Source organism: Gallus gallus, chromosome 1, assembly GCF_016699485.2.
Source record: "Gallus gallus isolate bGalGal1 chromosome 1, bGalGal1.mat.broiler.GRCg7b, whole genome shotgun sequence".
NCBI classification, from domain to species: Eukaryota; Metazoa; Chordata; class Aves; order Galliformes; family Phasianidae; genus Gallus; species Gallus gallus.
The window spans coordinates 33,417,242-33,432,057 of NC_052532.1; the positions used below are offsets into that span (position 1 = coordinate 33,417,242).

The 14,816-nt window shown below is 45.6% G+C and overlaps 1 protein-coding gene across 1 annotated transcript; it reads right to left on the reverse strand.

The window, feature by feature from the left end:
* Window positions 1-5,396: 5,396 nt before the first annotated feature.
* Window positions 5,397-10,623, reverse strand: AVPR1A (arginine vasopressin receptor 1A). Its single transcript, NM_001110438.2, has 2 exons — window positions 9,593-10,623; window positions 5,397-8,271 (listed from the first exon to the last, which is right to left on the reverse strand). Exons 1-2 carry the CDS (start codon window positions 10,566-10,568, stop codon window positions 7,988-7,990), a joined length of 1,260 nt encoding a protein of 419 aa, NP_001103908.1. The 5' UTR covers window positions 10,569-10,623; the 3' UTR covers window positions 5,397-7,987.
* Between the last annotated feature and the right edge of the window lie 4,193 nt (window positions 10,624-14,816).

Consider the following 14,816-nt stretch of genomic DNA (forward strand, 5'->3'; position numbering starts at 1 on the left):
ATCTGTCATTTAGTTACACTAAGCTTCTCTCAGTGATCTCTGTGAGGCAGAGGAGTGAGTGCTAATGACACATCTTTTCATGCTGAAAGAGTGAGTCAAGCTGGGATTCTTCATGGTGCTTTGGGTCACCTCATCTCCAGTATGATGCATTTAAAATACATCTTTTCTGTATAATGAACGTAAAAAAAAAAAAAAAAAAGAAAGAAAGAAAAAGAAAAAGTGAACAAAATCACAGCTCTATGCTCTTTTTCTCAACTTCTATTTAATTTATTAATGTTATTAACTGATAAGCTTCAAATCTATCAATTAAGAACATCTATAACCATATATTGGAACTCAGGGTTCTGGAGGCCCTGAATTCCAGCGTCATGACGAGCTGCGCTGTCAGAGACATATAACCAACTCCCTGCTCGTATCTTTAGAAAAAGAAAAGCACAGTCTTATTCGGGAAGTGGGAGTATATATAGAAACGCTGAATGAATCCCTTCATTTTGTTTATTATTAATTGTATATAATTCTTTAATTGCCATGACCTCCCTCACAGTATTTGGAATGCTGGAGACAGTGGGACTCCAGAAGGACTGAAATCCACATGAATCTCCAAGCATTTTACTGAGCTCAATCCTAGGCATTTTCTTGCCAATACCATTAATTATCTTTTTATTACTTTAGTGGCTTGTGTTACACTTGGAAGCCTTCCTTTGCTCCCATGGAAACACCGTCACATTCCACATTTAGGAAATACTATGGTGGACATTTAATAATGCCTGATCCTTTTCTGGAGAGAATTACATGAAGTAAGTGCATGGCAAATTGCTCCGATGATTTGATTACCTCCTTTTTCTGATCTCAGCTAATGATAGAGTGGTTTCCTATGACTGGCACCTTCAGTATTTCAGAGGATGCATTTGTCCAGTCTGCATGTTTACTTCATAACACAGCCTGCTTTACAGTGTGCCAGGAGAAAGCACTTGTAATCCAGTTAATTACTACTTACCACCACCTTGTACAATTGGTATTCCTGTCAGAAAATCATTTGAGCTGCCAGTAGGACAGATTCTCCTTTTAATAAAGAATGTTACAAAGTTAAATACTTCCTAATCCTTTGGGTTCTTCATCTGCTGCTCCTCACTTCCACAACATCTCCAACAAAAAGTCTTCTAAAATAGTAGAAAGTCTGTTGTCTTTTAGATTGGAGATTTAGACAGCTCCTAGGACATTTAGTCTGTCTTCATCATCACTTTCACCTCCCTGAAAACTCTATGGCTGCCCACATTTCCTGTGGGGCATCTCCACATTGTTGGGCCAAGACCCTGCAAGTCACGTGTTGAATACTTACCATGGAGAACTCTCTGGACAATACTTTGTAAGTATTTTTAATACACAACCTGGTAGCTAGTACCTCAGCAGAGAGGTATTAGAGTGGAAATGAACTTCATGTATTTACAGTTCCTGGAGATAAATACATTACAAATATCCCACAATTTCAAAATGAAAAGCATCTTGATGTTTTCAAATGCTCTTCATGCTGAAGTACTTTTATTTGCTCACACATCAGTTTCTCTTTCACACAATATTCACAGTATCTACAATATCCACTTTCCTTCCTCCGAAAGGAGCTTAAAATGAACAGGGAATAGAAAGCCTGTTCTACTGCTACTCCTGAGCTTCCTGTCCCCACTCCTGCTGCCATCAATACCAGGGACAGGAGAGGCTGTGGCAGGTTCAATCACAGCAGCAGTGGTGGAAGAGGCCAGGGCAGCTTCTTTGCCAGCCTCTGGTTACCTCTTACTGCACCTTCCAGAATGGGCCTCATGCTCTGGAGAACTAGCCGGTTTGTAACACCAGTTTTGTCATGTTCTGCTTCAAACGTGTAAAAGCCAACAGGCCACATACAGTCTGCATTTCCAGAACTTCTTGGAAAAGGATATTGAGGTTGTGTGTAGTACTTCTTATCCATTACCCTCAACCATAGGTGGATAACTCAGGTACCAGGAAATTAGTTTGATCAGTACTGGGTAAGATGCCACCATCATGTGGAGGTACAACCCAGTGTCCTGCCAGTGCTTACACCTTTGCAAGGGGAATAGACTGTGGTAAAGAACCATCAGTTGCTCTCTTCCTGCCAGCTCTCCTGCAGAGGAGGGAGGGAGGCTGACACAAAGTGGACCATCAATGGCAAGGTGACTTCATCCGTAAAATTGTCCACACGATGTCATTGTTCAGGTTACTTATGCCCTAGGCTTGTTCTATAGCAGTTTGGCTTTTTTTTGTTTGTTTATTTGTTTGGTTCAAAGGCCGCAGCTCAGTGCATTTGTGTAGCACTGTGCATATAATAAATAATTATAAAATCTATAACTAAGAGCATAAGTTGTGCCTACAGCGGTATAAATCTCAGCTATTATACAGTAATCAGCAAATAAATAAAAAAAATCTTGGTCTTGAAATGATGCTCACGTCAAATGGGACAACACAGAAGAAACACAGTCTAGTAGGTCATTAAGAAGCCAAAATGGAATTTGATTTAATGTGTGAGTCCTCTTTCTTCAGCTTTGGCTGGGCAGCACTGCTTGATCCACAACAGAAGTAAACCTCATTAATCTGGTTAAGATTCATGGGCCTACCATATTTGCCCTGGAACTTAAGATGTTAGAGTTCTGAATGTATAAAATACTGCCATGCAAGGAGGAATGTGATGTCAATAGCACTTAATCCTATTGGAACACAATCAGTTTGACAGTGAACAGTCATGAAATGGTAGTCCTCGTTTCTGATATCAGAAAGCATTAAATCCTAATTCCTGCTCATGCAATTGTTAATAGTGTTAGTACTTTATAGAAGCCCATAATGAAACATAACTGTTCAAAACTGGCCCTGGGAATCACTTGATTTGTCATGAAATGAAAGGGAAGGCATTCTTGCATTTAGCTTGTCAGTAAAAAGAATATCCTAAACCTGTGAAGAAGCAAGAAATTTGTAGATGACCTTCCACTGATCCTGACAAATTTTCTTGAAAGCTTGGAGCTTGAAAGCTCCTTTGCTTGCATAGCTCTGAGAATGTCCTTCCTTCCCTTCTAGAAAAGGCAAGGCAAGGCAAGGCAAGGCAAGGCAAGGCAAGGCAAGGCAAGGCAAGGCAAGGCAAGGCAAGGCAAGGCAAGGCAAGGCAAGGCAAGGCAAGGCAAGGCAAGGCAAGGCAAGGCAAGGCAAGGCAAGGCAAGGCAAGGCAAGGCAAGGAAAGGAAAGGAAAGGAAAGGAAAGGAAAGGAAAGGAAAGGAAAGGAAAGGAAAGGAAAGGAAAGGAAAGGAAAGGAAAGGAAAGGAAAGGAAAGGAAAGGAAAGGAAAGGAAAGGAAAGGAAAGGAAAGGAAAGGAAAGGAAAGGAAAGGAAAGGAAAGGAAAGGAAAGGAAAGGAAAGGAAAGGAAAGGAAAGGAAAGGAAAGGAAAGGAAAGGAAAGGAAAGGAAAGGAAAGGAAAGGAAAGGAAAGGAAGACTCCTCTTTGTACAGGTGAGAAGAGAGCTTTGTGCTCCAGGTGGCTCCTCACAGCCTTCAGAAATGGAGAAACCCAATGGACTGTGTCAAAGAATTCAGCTAAAAATGTCCGTATGAAAACCTAAAGCTAATTAGCATGTAAACTGTCACTCCAAGCAAGTTTATGCTAAGACACCACAAGCAAAGCAGCAGTACAGTGATAATGCATTAGTGCAGTATCTTTCCAGTGCTTTTTGCAGGACCAGTCCTGGGAGAGGCAGACCCATGCTGGCTGGCTCTGACGATGCTTGGTGGAGACCAGACATTGTCGCTGTTCCCTGGCTTCCTACATACCTGCACATACCATTCTGTGTATGATTTACATTACTTTTGTACAATGATTTACATTACTTTTGGTAATTTCCTGCCTTTTTCAAGACTAGCTGGACCTGCTCTTGTGTGAGTGTCGTTTACCTGAGCCAGCCAGGACTGTTCCCTGTGGAGCAGTGCAATCTGTTCCTGGACCTTGAAACCCATTCATTTATGCTCTGTAATTCCTCTACTTGAATAGTGAGTGCACTCCTAAAGAAAAAACGAAGACACCATGTAGTAGGAACAACTAAAGTTCCCAACAAGTGCTGTAGCATGCTAGTTCCTTTCTGCCTCCTGGTCTTCTAACATCTTGCACAGCAGAGGCTGTATGGCTGAAGCTCACGCCAGCACTCTTTAGAAGAGGACAATAAATTTAATTAGTCCTTTCTGTAGAGGAGGAACTCAGACTGGGACAACTCTGTAGGAGTTTACCTGTGCAGTAACTCCATAGTACAGCGATAGCTCAAGTTTAAGATCTAGGTTCACTTCCCAAGGCTGTGTCACCAGTACCTGCCCTGGGATGACAACTGGTGCGCAGCTCCTGGCCTCCTTGTACCCTGGTTTCCTCACACACTAGCTGGAAAAGAGCACATGTGCATTTCAGTGAAGTCTTTCAAATAGGAACTTTCAATTAGGAACTGGCCATGAGGTTTGCTGAAGACAAAACCTTTGCAGGACTGGGCCCACATGAACTTGTGTCTTTTTGGTCTTTACGAGGTAATGAAACAAACAAACAAAAAAAACAACAACAACAACAAAAAAAAAAACCACCACCACCAACAAAACAACTTTTGCATCTGCCTACAATCTTTAAAAGGAATGAATAAAGAAAAGCTTCTTGGGGCACTTACCTTCCCTATTTAGAAGAATAACATCTTTTCTGTCTTTTCTATCATCACACGTGCTCCACTTTTGACATCTAACTACTGAAATTCAGCATCTCCAGGAACACCAGAGCGCAAGCTCACCTGTTCAATACAGGTTTTCATAAGAGCTTAATGTTCTGTTCCCTGAAATTAAAATAAAAATATCAAAATAGCACCCCCAGCACATGAAAAAGTGATATTTTGTGCATTAACCATTCCAGTGGACTGCACGTCCTTTCTTTAGATGTGTCCTTCCTGCCTGATGTGTAAAAGAAAAAGCATTTCAGAATTTCCTCCTCCTTAAAATCATGCAAATAACACATCAAAATTAAAGACTAAATGTTACATTTTGTAAGATATGCAGAGTATCACCAAATATGTTTCAGGTCATGCAAATCTAGTCAAGTGAAAGAAACAAAATACTTGTCATCAAACTTATAAGAGTTTATTAGAGCACGTTGCCATATTTTAAGTGTCATGGCTTCACAGCTTCTTGTATCCTTCTGTTCTCATCAGTGTGCCCTCATGAGAACCCAAAGCAGTTGCTAAGAAAAAACAAAAAAAAGCATCTGTACTGATGAATAATTAAAAAAATATGGACTGTACCTTCCTAGGTGACAATTACGTGAGAACAAACAAACAAACAAAAGAACAAAACAACAAAACTTGGTATTTACAAAAATGCCTGGAATTCAAATACTCCAAATTTGTTTTATTGATTTAATTACAGAAACTGTAGAACACTCACGGAGTACACTTACATTGACATGCCCCAAGTATAAGCCCGGGCTTTGTAACGTACTTGGAAGAAGCTGAAAATTATGATTTTGAGTCAGTTTACTCTTTTGATCTATTAGTCATCACCCAGCCTCGTTTAATAATCAATATTATTGTACATTCGTTTTCTCAGTCTTCTCTACTTGAATAAAAAGTGTAATACAAAAACATCTCAAATCAGCAAACATGAAAATGTTGTTATTACAGCTAATTGTGTTTTATATTTTAAGTACAGACCATATGAAACACAAATATAAAACCAGGCAAAGACTGTTATACTTAACTTGAGACATCTGTAATTCCAGTAATTGTGAATTACCCACTTGTGAAGTAGAGGCAGTAAATATAATGTGAACAAATACACACATGGCGCCGTTGCATGCATTTTTTTGGACTAAAATGTAACCCCTTTGTCATATACCTTCACCCAAAACCGGTGAGAGTTGCAGTCATATCCATGTCCTAATGGTGACCAAAGAGGCAGTCCACCAAATATAAGCCATTCCATCATGTTGCCCCTTGGATTATAGTGTTTTAGGCACCACCAAGAACAAACCAGAACAGATTGCTCCCCTGGAGTGCAGAAAACACTGAGAAAAAATATAGAGAAAAGAGCTACAATTTTCTTTGGTGACAACAAATCCTCATTTTTTTGGTTATTAATTTCGTTGGCTTTTTTGTTGTTGTTGTTTTGTTTTGTTTTTTTGAGGAATATTCTTCCTTTTTCACTGCCCAGTGATACAACTGGGAGCCTGTGGAGTGGATGATGGGTTGAATATGATCTTATCTGTCATGCAGTTCTACTAATTTCTGCTACCACTACTGAGAGATGTGTGGGGCCAGCATCGTCCTCTGTGAAAGCTACCATTGTAGCCTCATTTTTTTTTCTCCTCAAGCAATTAGGAAAACAATCTTGGTTATCTGGGTTTGGTGGGGAAAAAAGACACGTGTTTTGAGGTTCCTCCCTGCCAACAGAAGCACACACATTTGTGCAGCCAGATGGAACCACGTCAGGAGTCCCAGGTAGTGCCAGGGGAACAACTGGATGTCAGGATCCACACAGCTGAGGGAAGTGGAGCAGATGGGGAGAACAGAGCATCGCAGATGAGAGGAACAGAATATCACACAGATGCTGGCTGAACACCACCGGGTCTCTTTCTGGTTTCACTACTGTAAATGCAGGACACATAAAAGAGGTCTTCAGGATTTTGATAACACAGCAAAAACTACTCAGGGATCTTCAGGCCAGGTACAGCACAGTCTCCACAGAAAGACAGAACAGGATTATTTAGAAGCACTAGGAACTACTTTTGGCTTGGCATGCACGGTGGTGGAAACAAGCTCACCTTGAGCGCTTGACAGTTAGTTAATGTAGTGTAGTGACTTTATTGTAGTTTACTGCCATTTTCACAGCCCACATTGCCATCATCTGCCACAAATAAATAACACTGACAATTTCTATATGTATTTGCAGCAAGCTTAATTCGCTATACTAGCTGTCTTTGTGAAAACAGAGATACAACTATTTCCCACAATGCGAGTGGTTCTGGGAGTCGTGATGAGTGCTCTTCATGTGTCTGTTTGCAATACTGCTGAGCTGATCAGAACTTACTGTACCCACTCCCTATCCCTCAGACTCAAATGCCATTGCCTGCCTTACGTGAGCTTGGCTGCTAAGTGGTGCTATGCATCTCATTTTAATTTTGAGAGATGATAGTGCCAAGCAATAGGGATTGCATCCTTTTGTCTACAACATTCTCAGTGTCCACTTTTAAGGGAAAGTGTTGGGAACTGAATTCACTGTGGTATCATGGTGGTCATGCACTGACAGTTAGACTTAAAGGTCTTTTCCAACCTCAAGGATTCTATGATTCTATGATACTGATTTACCACAGTATTTCTTTGAATTAGTTACAAAAATTAAACATAGGTGCAACAAAACAAACAAAAATGCTGTGTAACCACCATCAGCACGAAAGGGAGACGTCACCCTAAAATTCAAACACCTCAGTCCACACACATACATGGACAGCAGTAAGGGCTGTTACATTTTGTCATTAAATTGTCCTAATCTGGTCAGTGAGGACTTTCTTCCAACTCCTTCCTGTTGGTGTTTCAGACCAAATTGTGATCCTGCTTTCGCATCCTCTTTCTGTGTGTGAGAAGTTTTAGGTGTTAAATGCTAGAGAGCAAGGCTACCCCAGTGTAGGCCAACTCTGCCATTTGTACCGCTTGGCTTGAGCAAGTAGCGCATGTATTACTTCAGAAACGAAAAATAAAATGAAGATTAAATTCTATTTAGAAAAATAATTGCTTTATTATTGTCACGCCTTCCTGATAAGTTGCCCAAGCTCTAAATACCTTTCACACAACAACCTACAGGCTGCGGAAGAGCTCACCAAGCAAGGCAACACGTGTCGGCCCGTGGCCATCCTAGTCTCTCCTTGCTGCCATGGCCAGTGCCCATGCCCAGCCCCAAGTGCTCAGGCCCACCTGCCCAGGGCCTCAGGTGGGCACAGGAATGAAACTGGTGGACTTGGAGTGGGGAGACTCCCTCCAGGTGTTCAGGCTGTGCGTCGGGCTCCGGTTGTTGGTGAAAGAAGTCTGTCGCCTGCTGTTGCTGTTTGAATCCTCCTTGCTCAGCGTCTGCTTTATCTTTTGGCAGCAAGGGAAGCTCTGCACGCAGTCCTGTAGGAGGTGCCCACTGAAGAACATGTAGATCCAGGGGTTGCAGCAGCTGTTCAGGCTGGCCAGGAGGGCGGTGACGGTGGTTGCAGTGTTTTCAGAGTCTGTGGGGGGAAAGAAAGAGGTTTGGCCATCACTGGAATATTTTCAGCTTTCAGTCAATTGCTTTCTTAACTCATTGATTTTTTTAATTTGCTGAATAATCCCACTCCTACAAGGTATTGACCTGAGCAGCAGCATTTGAAACTAATAATAAGGGCGTAATATGGAAACATTCTTACTTACGTACAGCCCCCGCTGAAGTCTATAGGAATCTGTCTGAACAGGCTGCAGGAACCTGACGGAAGTACAGGGCAATCCAGTACAGCCCGCAGGCAGAGGATAATGCTTCAGTCCATTTCTACTGACTATTAGTCGCGTGTTAATAAGTCTGTGCTTAATACTGAGCAGTTTTTACTCTAATTTTGGCTTTAAAAATTGGCTACCTCGGGCATCAGTGGCACAGTCTCCACTGATTTCCCACTGCTTTCAATTGTACCAGATTTTCCTGTGCAGTTTTGCAGGCTGGAAATTGTTAAGTGCTAAGTAACTGGCAGCCTCCAAATCAAATTCCTGTTTCAGAGGTTGAACACATTTTATCGAAGGAACAACTGGAAGTGAGCACTGTGTCACCAGTTATGGCCTTCTGCATCCACTCATCAGTTACACCACCAAGCACCGTACATACGTGGTCTAATCAGTTCCTCCCTTTGTAAAGACTTCTTTTTGTGACTTTGGAAGTTAAAACAAACAAACAAACCGACAAAACCAACGCAAGCCTCTATTTCACTGCATGACCCAGCATCCCTGGCATGACTTCAGTCCCACCTCAGTGGCAATCAATGCCCTCACTGCAGCAAGTGACAATCTGGGGATACTAAATCAAGAGAAATCATGACTTCCAACATTTTGATTTGCATCTTTCTCATCGTGAGGAAACGGGCTGTGCGTTCCTGTGCTGCCTGTCACCCCCCACCTAACAGTTTTAAGCTCAGCAATTATTTCCAGTTGGAATCAATAGAGGGACGTACGGCTCCAAACCTCAGAATTCCACATTTCTCAGGCACTGGGGAGTGGCTGGCGGAGATGCTCAGCGCTGAGCACCCTGAGGAAGGGCTCAGGATGTGCTCAGCCACGCTATTAGACTGCAGAGAATGCATATGCGACGGGGAGTGGGCGCAGCGTGTTCCCCGCTCACACCGGCACTCGCGACGGCGCGTACATCCCAGCACCGACAGCACACCCTCCCGCAGCCTCCACCGGGCTGCGCAGTGCCCTCCGGGAATCCCTCGGGCCCCGAACGCCCCTGCAAGAGCGGCGCCCCGGCCCCGACGTGCTCCGGAGGGGAGGCCGAGATCCTTCCCGAACCCCGACGGCGGCACCTACCGACCCAGGGGAAGTGCTGGTCCCAGACGGACCACATCTGGATGGTGAAGAAGGGCGCCCAGCAGACGACGTAGGCCGAGACGATGACGAAGGTCATCTTGACGGTGCGGATCTTGGCGCGGGAGATGGTTTTGACGCCGCTGACGCAGGGGGCGAGGAGCAGCCCCCGTCGAGGGCCGCCGCCGGCCGCCTCCCCGGGGCGCGCCCTGCCGCGGGCGCTGCGCCAGATGCGGAAGCAGATGAAGCCGTAGCAGGTGGCGAGGATGAGCACGGGAGCCACGAAGATGCCGCCGGTGATCCAGGTGATGTAGGCGCGGGGCCCCCAAGGCATGATGAAGTGCGCCCAGCAGTCGTAGACCCGCGAGCCGCGCTCCACCTCGCTGAGACTGAAGATGAAGTACTGCGGGGTGCTGAGCAGCAGGCTGAGCGCCCAGGCGGCCGCGATCATCGCGTAAGAGCGCTTGGTGGGCTGCTGCAGCGTCTTCAGCGGGTGGCACACGGCGATGTAGCGGTCGGCCGTCATGGCCACCAGCATGTACGCCGAGGCGAACATGCCGAACACCTGCAGGTGCTTGACGACGCGGCAGAGCCCGTCGGGGCCGTGGAAGCGGTGCGTGACCTCCCAGCAGAGCTGCGGCAGCACCTGGAAGAAGGCGACCACCAGGTCGGCCAGGCTGAGGTGCCGGATGAAGAGGTGCATGCGGGACGCCTTGCGCGGGGTGCGCCGCAGCGCCAGCAGCACGCTGCCGTTCCCCAGCACCGCCACCGCGAAGGTGACGGCCAGCACGGCGATCTCCAGCTTGGCCAGCTCTTCGTCTCGCCCGAACGGGTCCCAGTCGCCCGCGCTGCCGTTGGGCGCCCCCGACCAAGCCTCGGGGCTGGGGCTGCTGCCGTCCTCCGCCGCCCCCCGCCACCGGCTGCCGTTCCCGGGGGGCCCCGCCGCCCGCGGGCTCCCGCCGCCGCCTCCGAGCCGCATGGACGGGGCTGCGCGGCGCGGCTCCGCTCGCCCGCTGTCCGCCGCGCTCCGCCGGCTCCGCGCCCGCCGCCTTTATCCCCGCGGCGGGGGGCGAGGCGGGGGGGAGCTCCCGTGCCAGTGGCTGTCCGCCGCCTGACGCAGCCCTCCGCCACGCCTCGCCTCGTCCCCGGGACCGGCAAAGGGCTGTCGTCTCGGACCTCCGGACGGGACGGCAGCCCTTCGCCGGCCTACGATGTTACTTCGAACGATGCGAAGTTATCCTCTGGAATTAAGGAACCTGCCATAGTAGATAGGTCTTCAGGAGCAGCCCACGGGATTCGGTTTTCAGTTGCCCATTTCATTGTCTGGAAGTACTGAAAAGTGGTCAGGAAACTCGGAATCTTAAGATTATGATTCCTTTTTTTATTCCCTTCCCTTCCCTTCCCTTCCCTTCCCTTCCCTTCCCTTCCCTTCCCTTCCCTTCCCTTCCCTTCCCTTCCCTTCCCTTCCCTTCCCTTCCCTTCCCTTCCCTTCCCTTCCCTTCCCTTCCCTTCCCTTCCCTTCCCTTCCCTTCCCTTCCCTTCCCTTCCCTTCCCTTCCCTTCCCTTCCCTTCCCTTCCCTTCCCTTCCCTTCCCTTCCCTTCCCTTCCCTTCCCTTCCCTTCCCTTCCCTTCCCTTCCCTTCCCTTCCCTCTCGAATTACCTGAAACCACATCCAGATCCAAACTCTAGTACTTGTTGCACTCACAACACTGTATCTGCCCATTCCTGCTGCCCTCTCTTCATAGTGAGGGCTGTCTGTGATGCCCAATGCAGCCCTGCAGAGCAGCACACCCGGCTCAGAGCCACACAGAAACAACGCATTGTCTTCCTTGATCTCTTTGCTTCCTCGTTTCGGTCTTGCTGACCCGACTGATGGCAATCAGCATCCCTGGGAGCAGAGAGTTCAGCGGTTTGCACAGCAGCTCCCTGTCCTGACTGGATTTCAGGGCAGAGAAGGAAACGGGAGTTTAGGAGCCCAATGGGCCCTCACATGTTTGTAACCACACGCCGGAAAATTGCAGTGCAAACACTCCCCGTTCCCCACTGCGTCACGCTCAGCCCTTCAGCACATCCAAGGGACAATAAAAGCCATCTGAGGCAGTTTAATGAGACCCTCAGCCCTCTATCTCCCCTGTAATCTGAGGGACTGTATTCACAGGGGCATAAATCCACTGAGTCATTCAATGCTGTCGTTGGCAGAAAAGGAGAATTTAAAACGGGGTTTTCTCATGTTGCCTGAGTATCCACCCTGTGAAACGGTACAACCTCAGCCTTTCAGACCCGAGGGAGAATTAACAGACGTACTTTCACAGGTACTGCATCAGTGTTTTTGCTTTCAGTGCATAATCTGAGTTTTTATCACTTAGTTCTCTTATTTCAGAGAAGTTGAAGGCTCTCACCGATGATCTCTCATGCGCCTTCAGCCAGATTTTAAATGCCATGCAAACACATGCTCAGGTCTCCAGCTGGTCTGATAAATGCTTCCACATGTAACCTGCTGTATAAATCTGTGGTAACACCTACCTGGTGCCTTTTTTATGTCTTTGACAAATTCTGATAACTGTTGTGGCAGTTTACTAATGATTTTCATGTTAGGAAGCACCCAGCCAAACTAATGGAAAAGAGGTTATAAAGTTTGGTGGCAAGACTAATCAGTAAGAGTGAAGTGAATGCTCAGGGGTATTGGTTTGGTTTCTTCTTAGAAAACGGTCCGTGTACCCTCCTATGAAAACATTTAATTCTAGTAAAAATCATCCTCAGGCATTTAAAATAGGAGGAAGGAATACAGACAAGCTGTGCATGACACTGCTTCTGAGGGATGTAACTGCACTGACAATGACACGACCTGATTCTCAGAAGGAGCCCAAAATATTTGTGTAGAAGCATTGTACAGAATTGCCTATTTATCCCAGAACCATGCCAAGAGCTTACTGTGCCTGAAGGCAGGCAGGCAGGGTGAGACTGAGCTGGTGGGTTGGCTGCTGCTTCGTAATTTCAGTTGTAAGATGGAGACACTCAACATGTGTATGGAATAAATGGAATTATACTTCTGCTTGTGCCAATGGACATTTTAGTAGCTCTCCTTAAACACTTTCTGGAGCATTTTAAAATTAACTGGTTTTGAAATGGTGTACATCAGTAGTCTTGTGGTGACCATTCTGAAGAGGTTGCTGATATGGGATATTGTTGGTTGATGCAGAATATTAATGCAACCATTAATGTAAAGACAGCACCACTCCAACTTTCTGTACTGCAAATACTGCAGCAGCCACATTCTCACAGGCTCAGAAGTCCAAGGAGACCTGAGTTCCTCCTAGTCTTATGGATACTTATGGGACATCCACTTTCCCATTTTGTGCCTGACTATCTTCTATGCGTTGGTCATCTTGGCAGGAAGCACAATCCTCTCTGGAGCAGAGCTAGCTAACAGGTCAGGCATGGAACAGGCTCCCCAGGGCAGTGGGCTCAGCCCCAATCTGCAACACTTCAAGGAGCATTTGGACAATGCTCTCAGTCATAAGGTTGAATTTTTGGGTTGTCCCGTGTGGAGCTGGAGTTGGACTCGATGATCTGTGTGGGTCCTTTCTGGTTGAGGTTATTCTGTGATTCTATGATTCTAAAACGAAATGTTAGGGAATAGGAGGAGCTAGCAAACCAGCTATCACGGCAAGAGAGGAAATACACCCCCATGAGATACAGCCAAGCCATAAGCCAAAGTGCTTAGTTTTGTGTCCAGTGGATAAACACTTTCAGTAGTTTCTTAGTATGCTTTGTCATTGCATTGCCAACAGCAGGTCTGGTAGTCCATGTGAAATGATTTGTTTGGACCACATAAGATAGGTTGTACAGGGAGAAACAGAGGTAGGTGTGTGTAGCAGAATAGCCAGAGCCAAATCATGTACAGAGAGGGGAGAGGAGTGCAGGAAGTTTAAGCCAATTCTAGAGATAGAGGCAGCACATGTAGGCATTTCTTGAAATTTTCTTAAGTTTCTGGCAGGATTTATGTACAAAGGCAAAGGAGGAGAAGATTTTAGTTGCATTTGCCAAAACCATAAATGAAATGTTCCTGTTTCTTACTGCTTGTGATTTGCTCTGAATCCCTTCCAGTGTGTATGAAAATCACTGTGTTCCACACTTCATTGAGGGAAGTCCTGGGAATTACCAGCAGAGAATGAATAATGAAGTGTACAAATACATGAACAAGTAGCAATGTCATCCAGAAGCAGCCTTCAAACATTGCACAAGTTAATGTGATCTAATCTGATCTCTTTGTGCTCATGTTCATGCTGAGGTCAGAGCCTGAATAGATTCGATAATCCAAATGAGAAAAAATGAACCTTATGGACCTCTTGCTTAAATTGGCTGTTATTGCTTTATTTTGGTTCTTCCTGCTCCCTGTCTATAATATTACAATAGATCTGTAGATTTTATTTTTAACATTTATGCCTTCACTTGTTAGAATCTTGATTTTCTCTCCTTTCAACCTGAATAATACGGGTCACCTCTATCTTTCTTATCTTCAGTAAGTTGAAGGATATGCTTGTTCCTGTTTTGAACAAGTCAGCATCCTTCATCCCTTTCTGTTGTCATGGCTGCCGCCACCACCATCACCATTATGAGAGGAGATCTGGTGAAAGAGAGATGATCTGATCTTCCCCAGGAGGCTGAGTCTGCTGTTCTGGGGCTGCTGGAGTTCCCTTCCACAGAACACTTCTCCAGACTACTGCCAGTAGAGCAATTAAACTGCCTATTACATTAATAGTTTCAATTAGAACTATAATCTATTTCTCCTTAATATTCACATTGGTTTGTACTGATATTACTTGGTTATTAATTCCCTGAGTTGATTAGGATGAATAGGCTGCCATTTTCAGTTCTTGGATGTGATACAACATCCATAGTTCTTGTAAGCTCCTTACATGTGGCTCAGTGCATTACCCATGTACCAGAGCCTTCCCTTCTGGTGCTTCATTATTGCCTTGTGCCTCACAGCAATTCCAGAGCTACAGAAACGGGAGACACCATGGCAGCAGAACTCAGCAGCTTTGCAAAGAAGTCTGTTTTGTCTCACTCCCCGGGGAAGCTGTAAACTCTGAGATAGCTACGTCAGATAACAAAAATCAGCAAGTAGAAAAGTTGTTTAAAGTGGGTTCTCAAGGAATCTAAAAATACCAAGCTGCCACCTTACGGACTAAAGCAATAAGATAACCATGATCAAAATTAATTT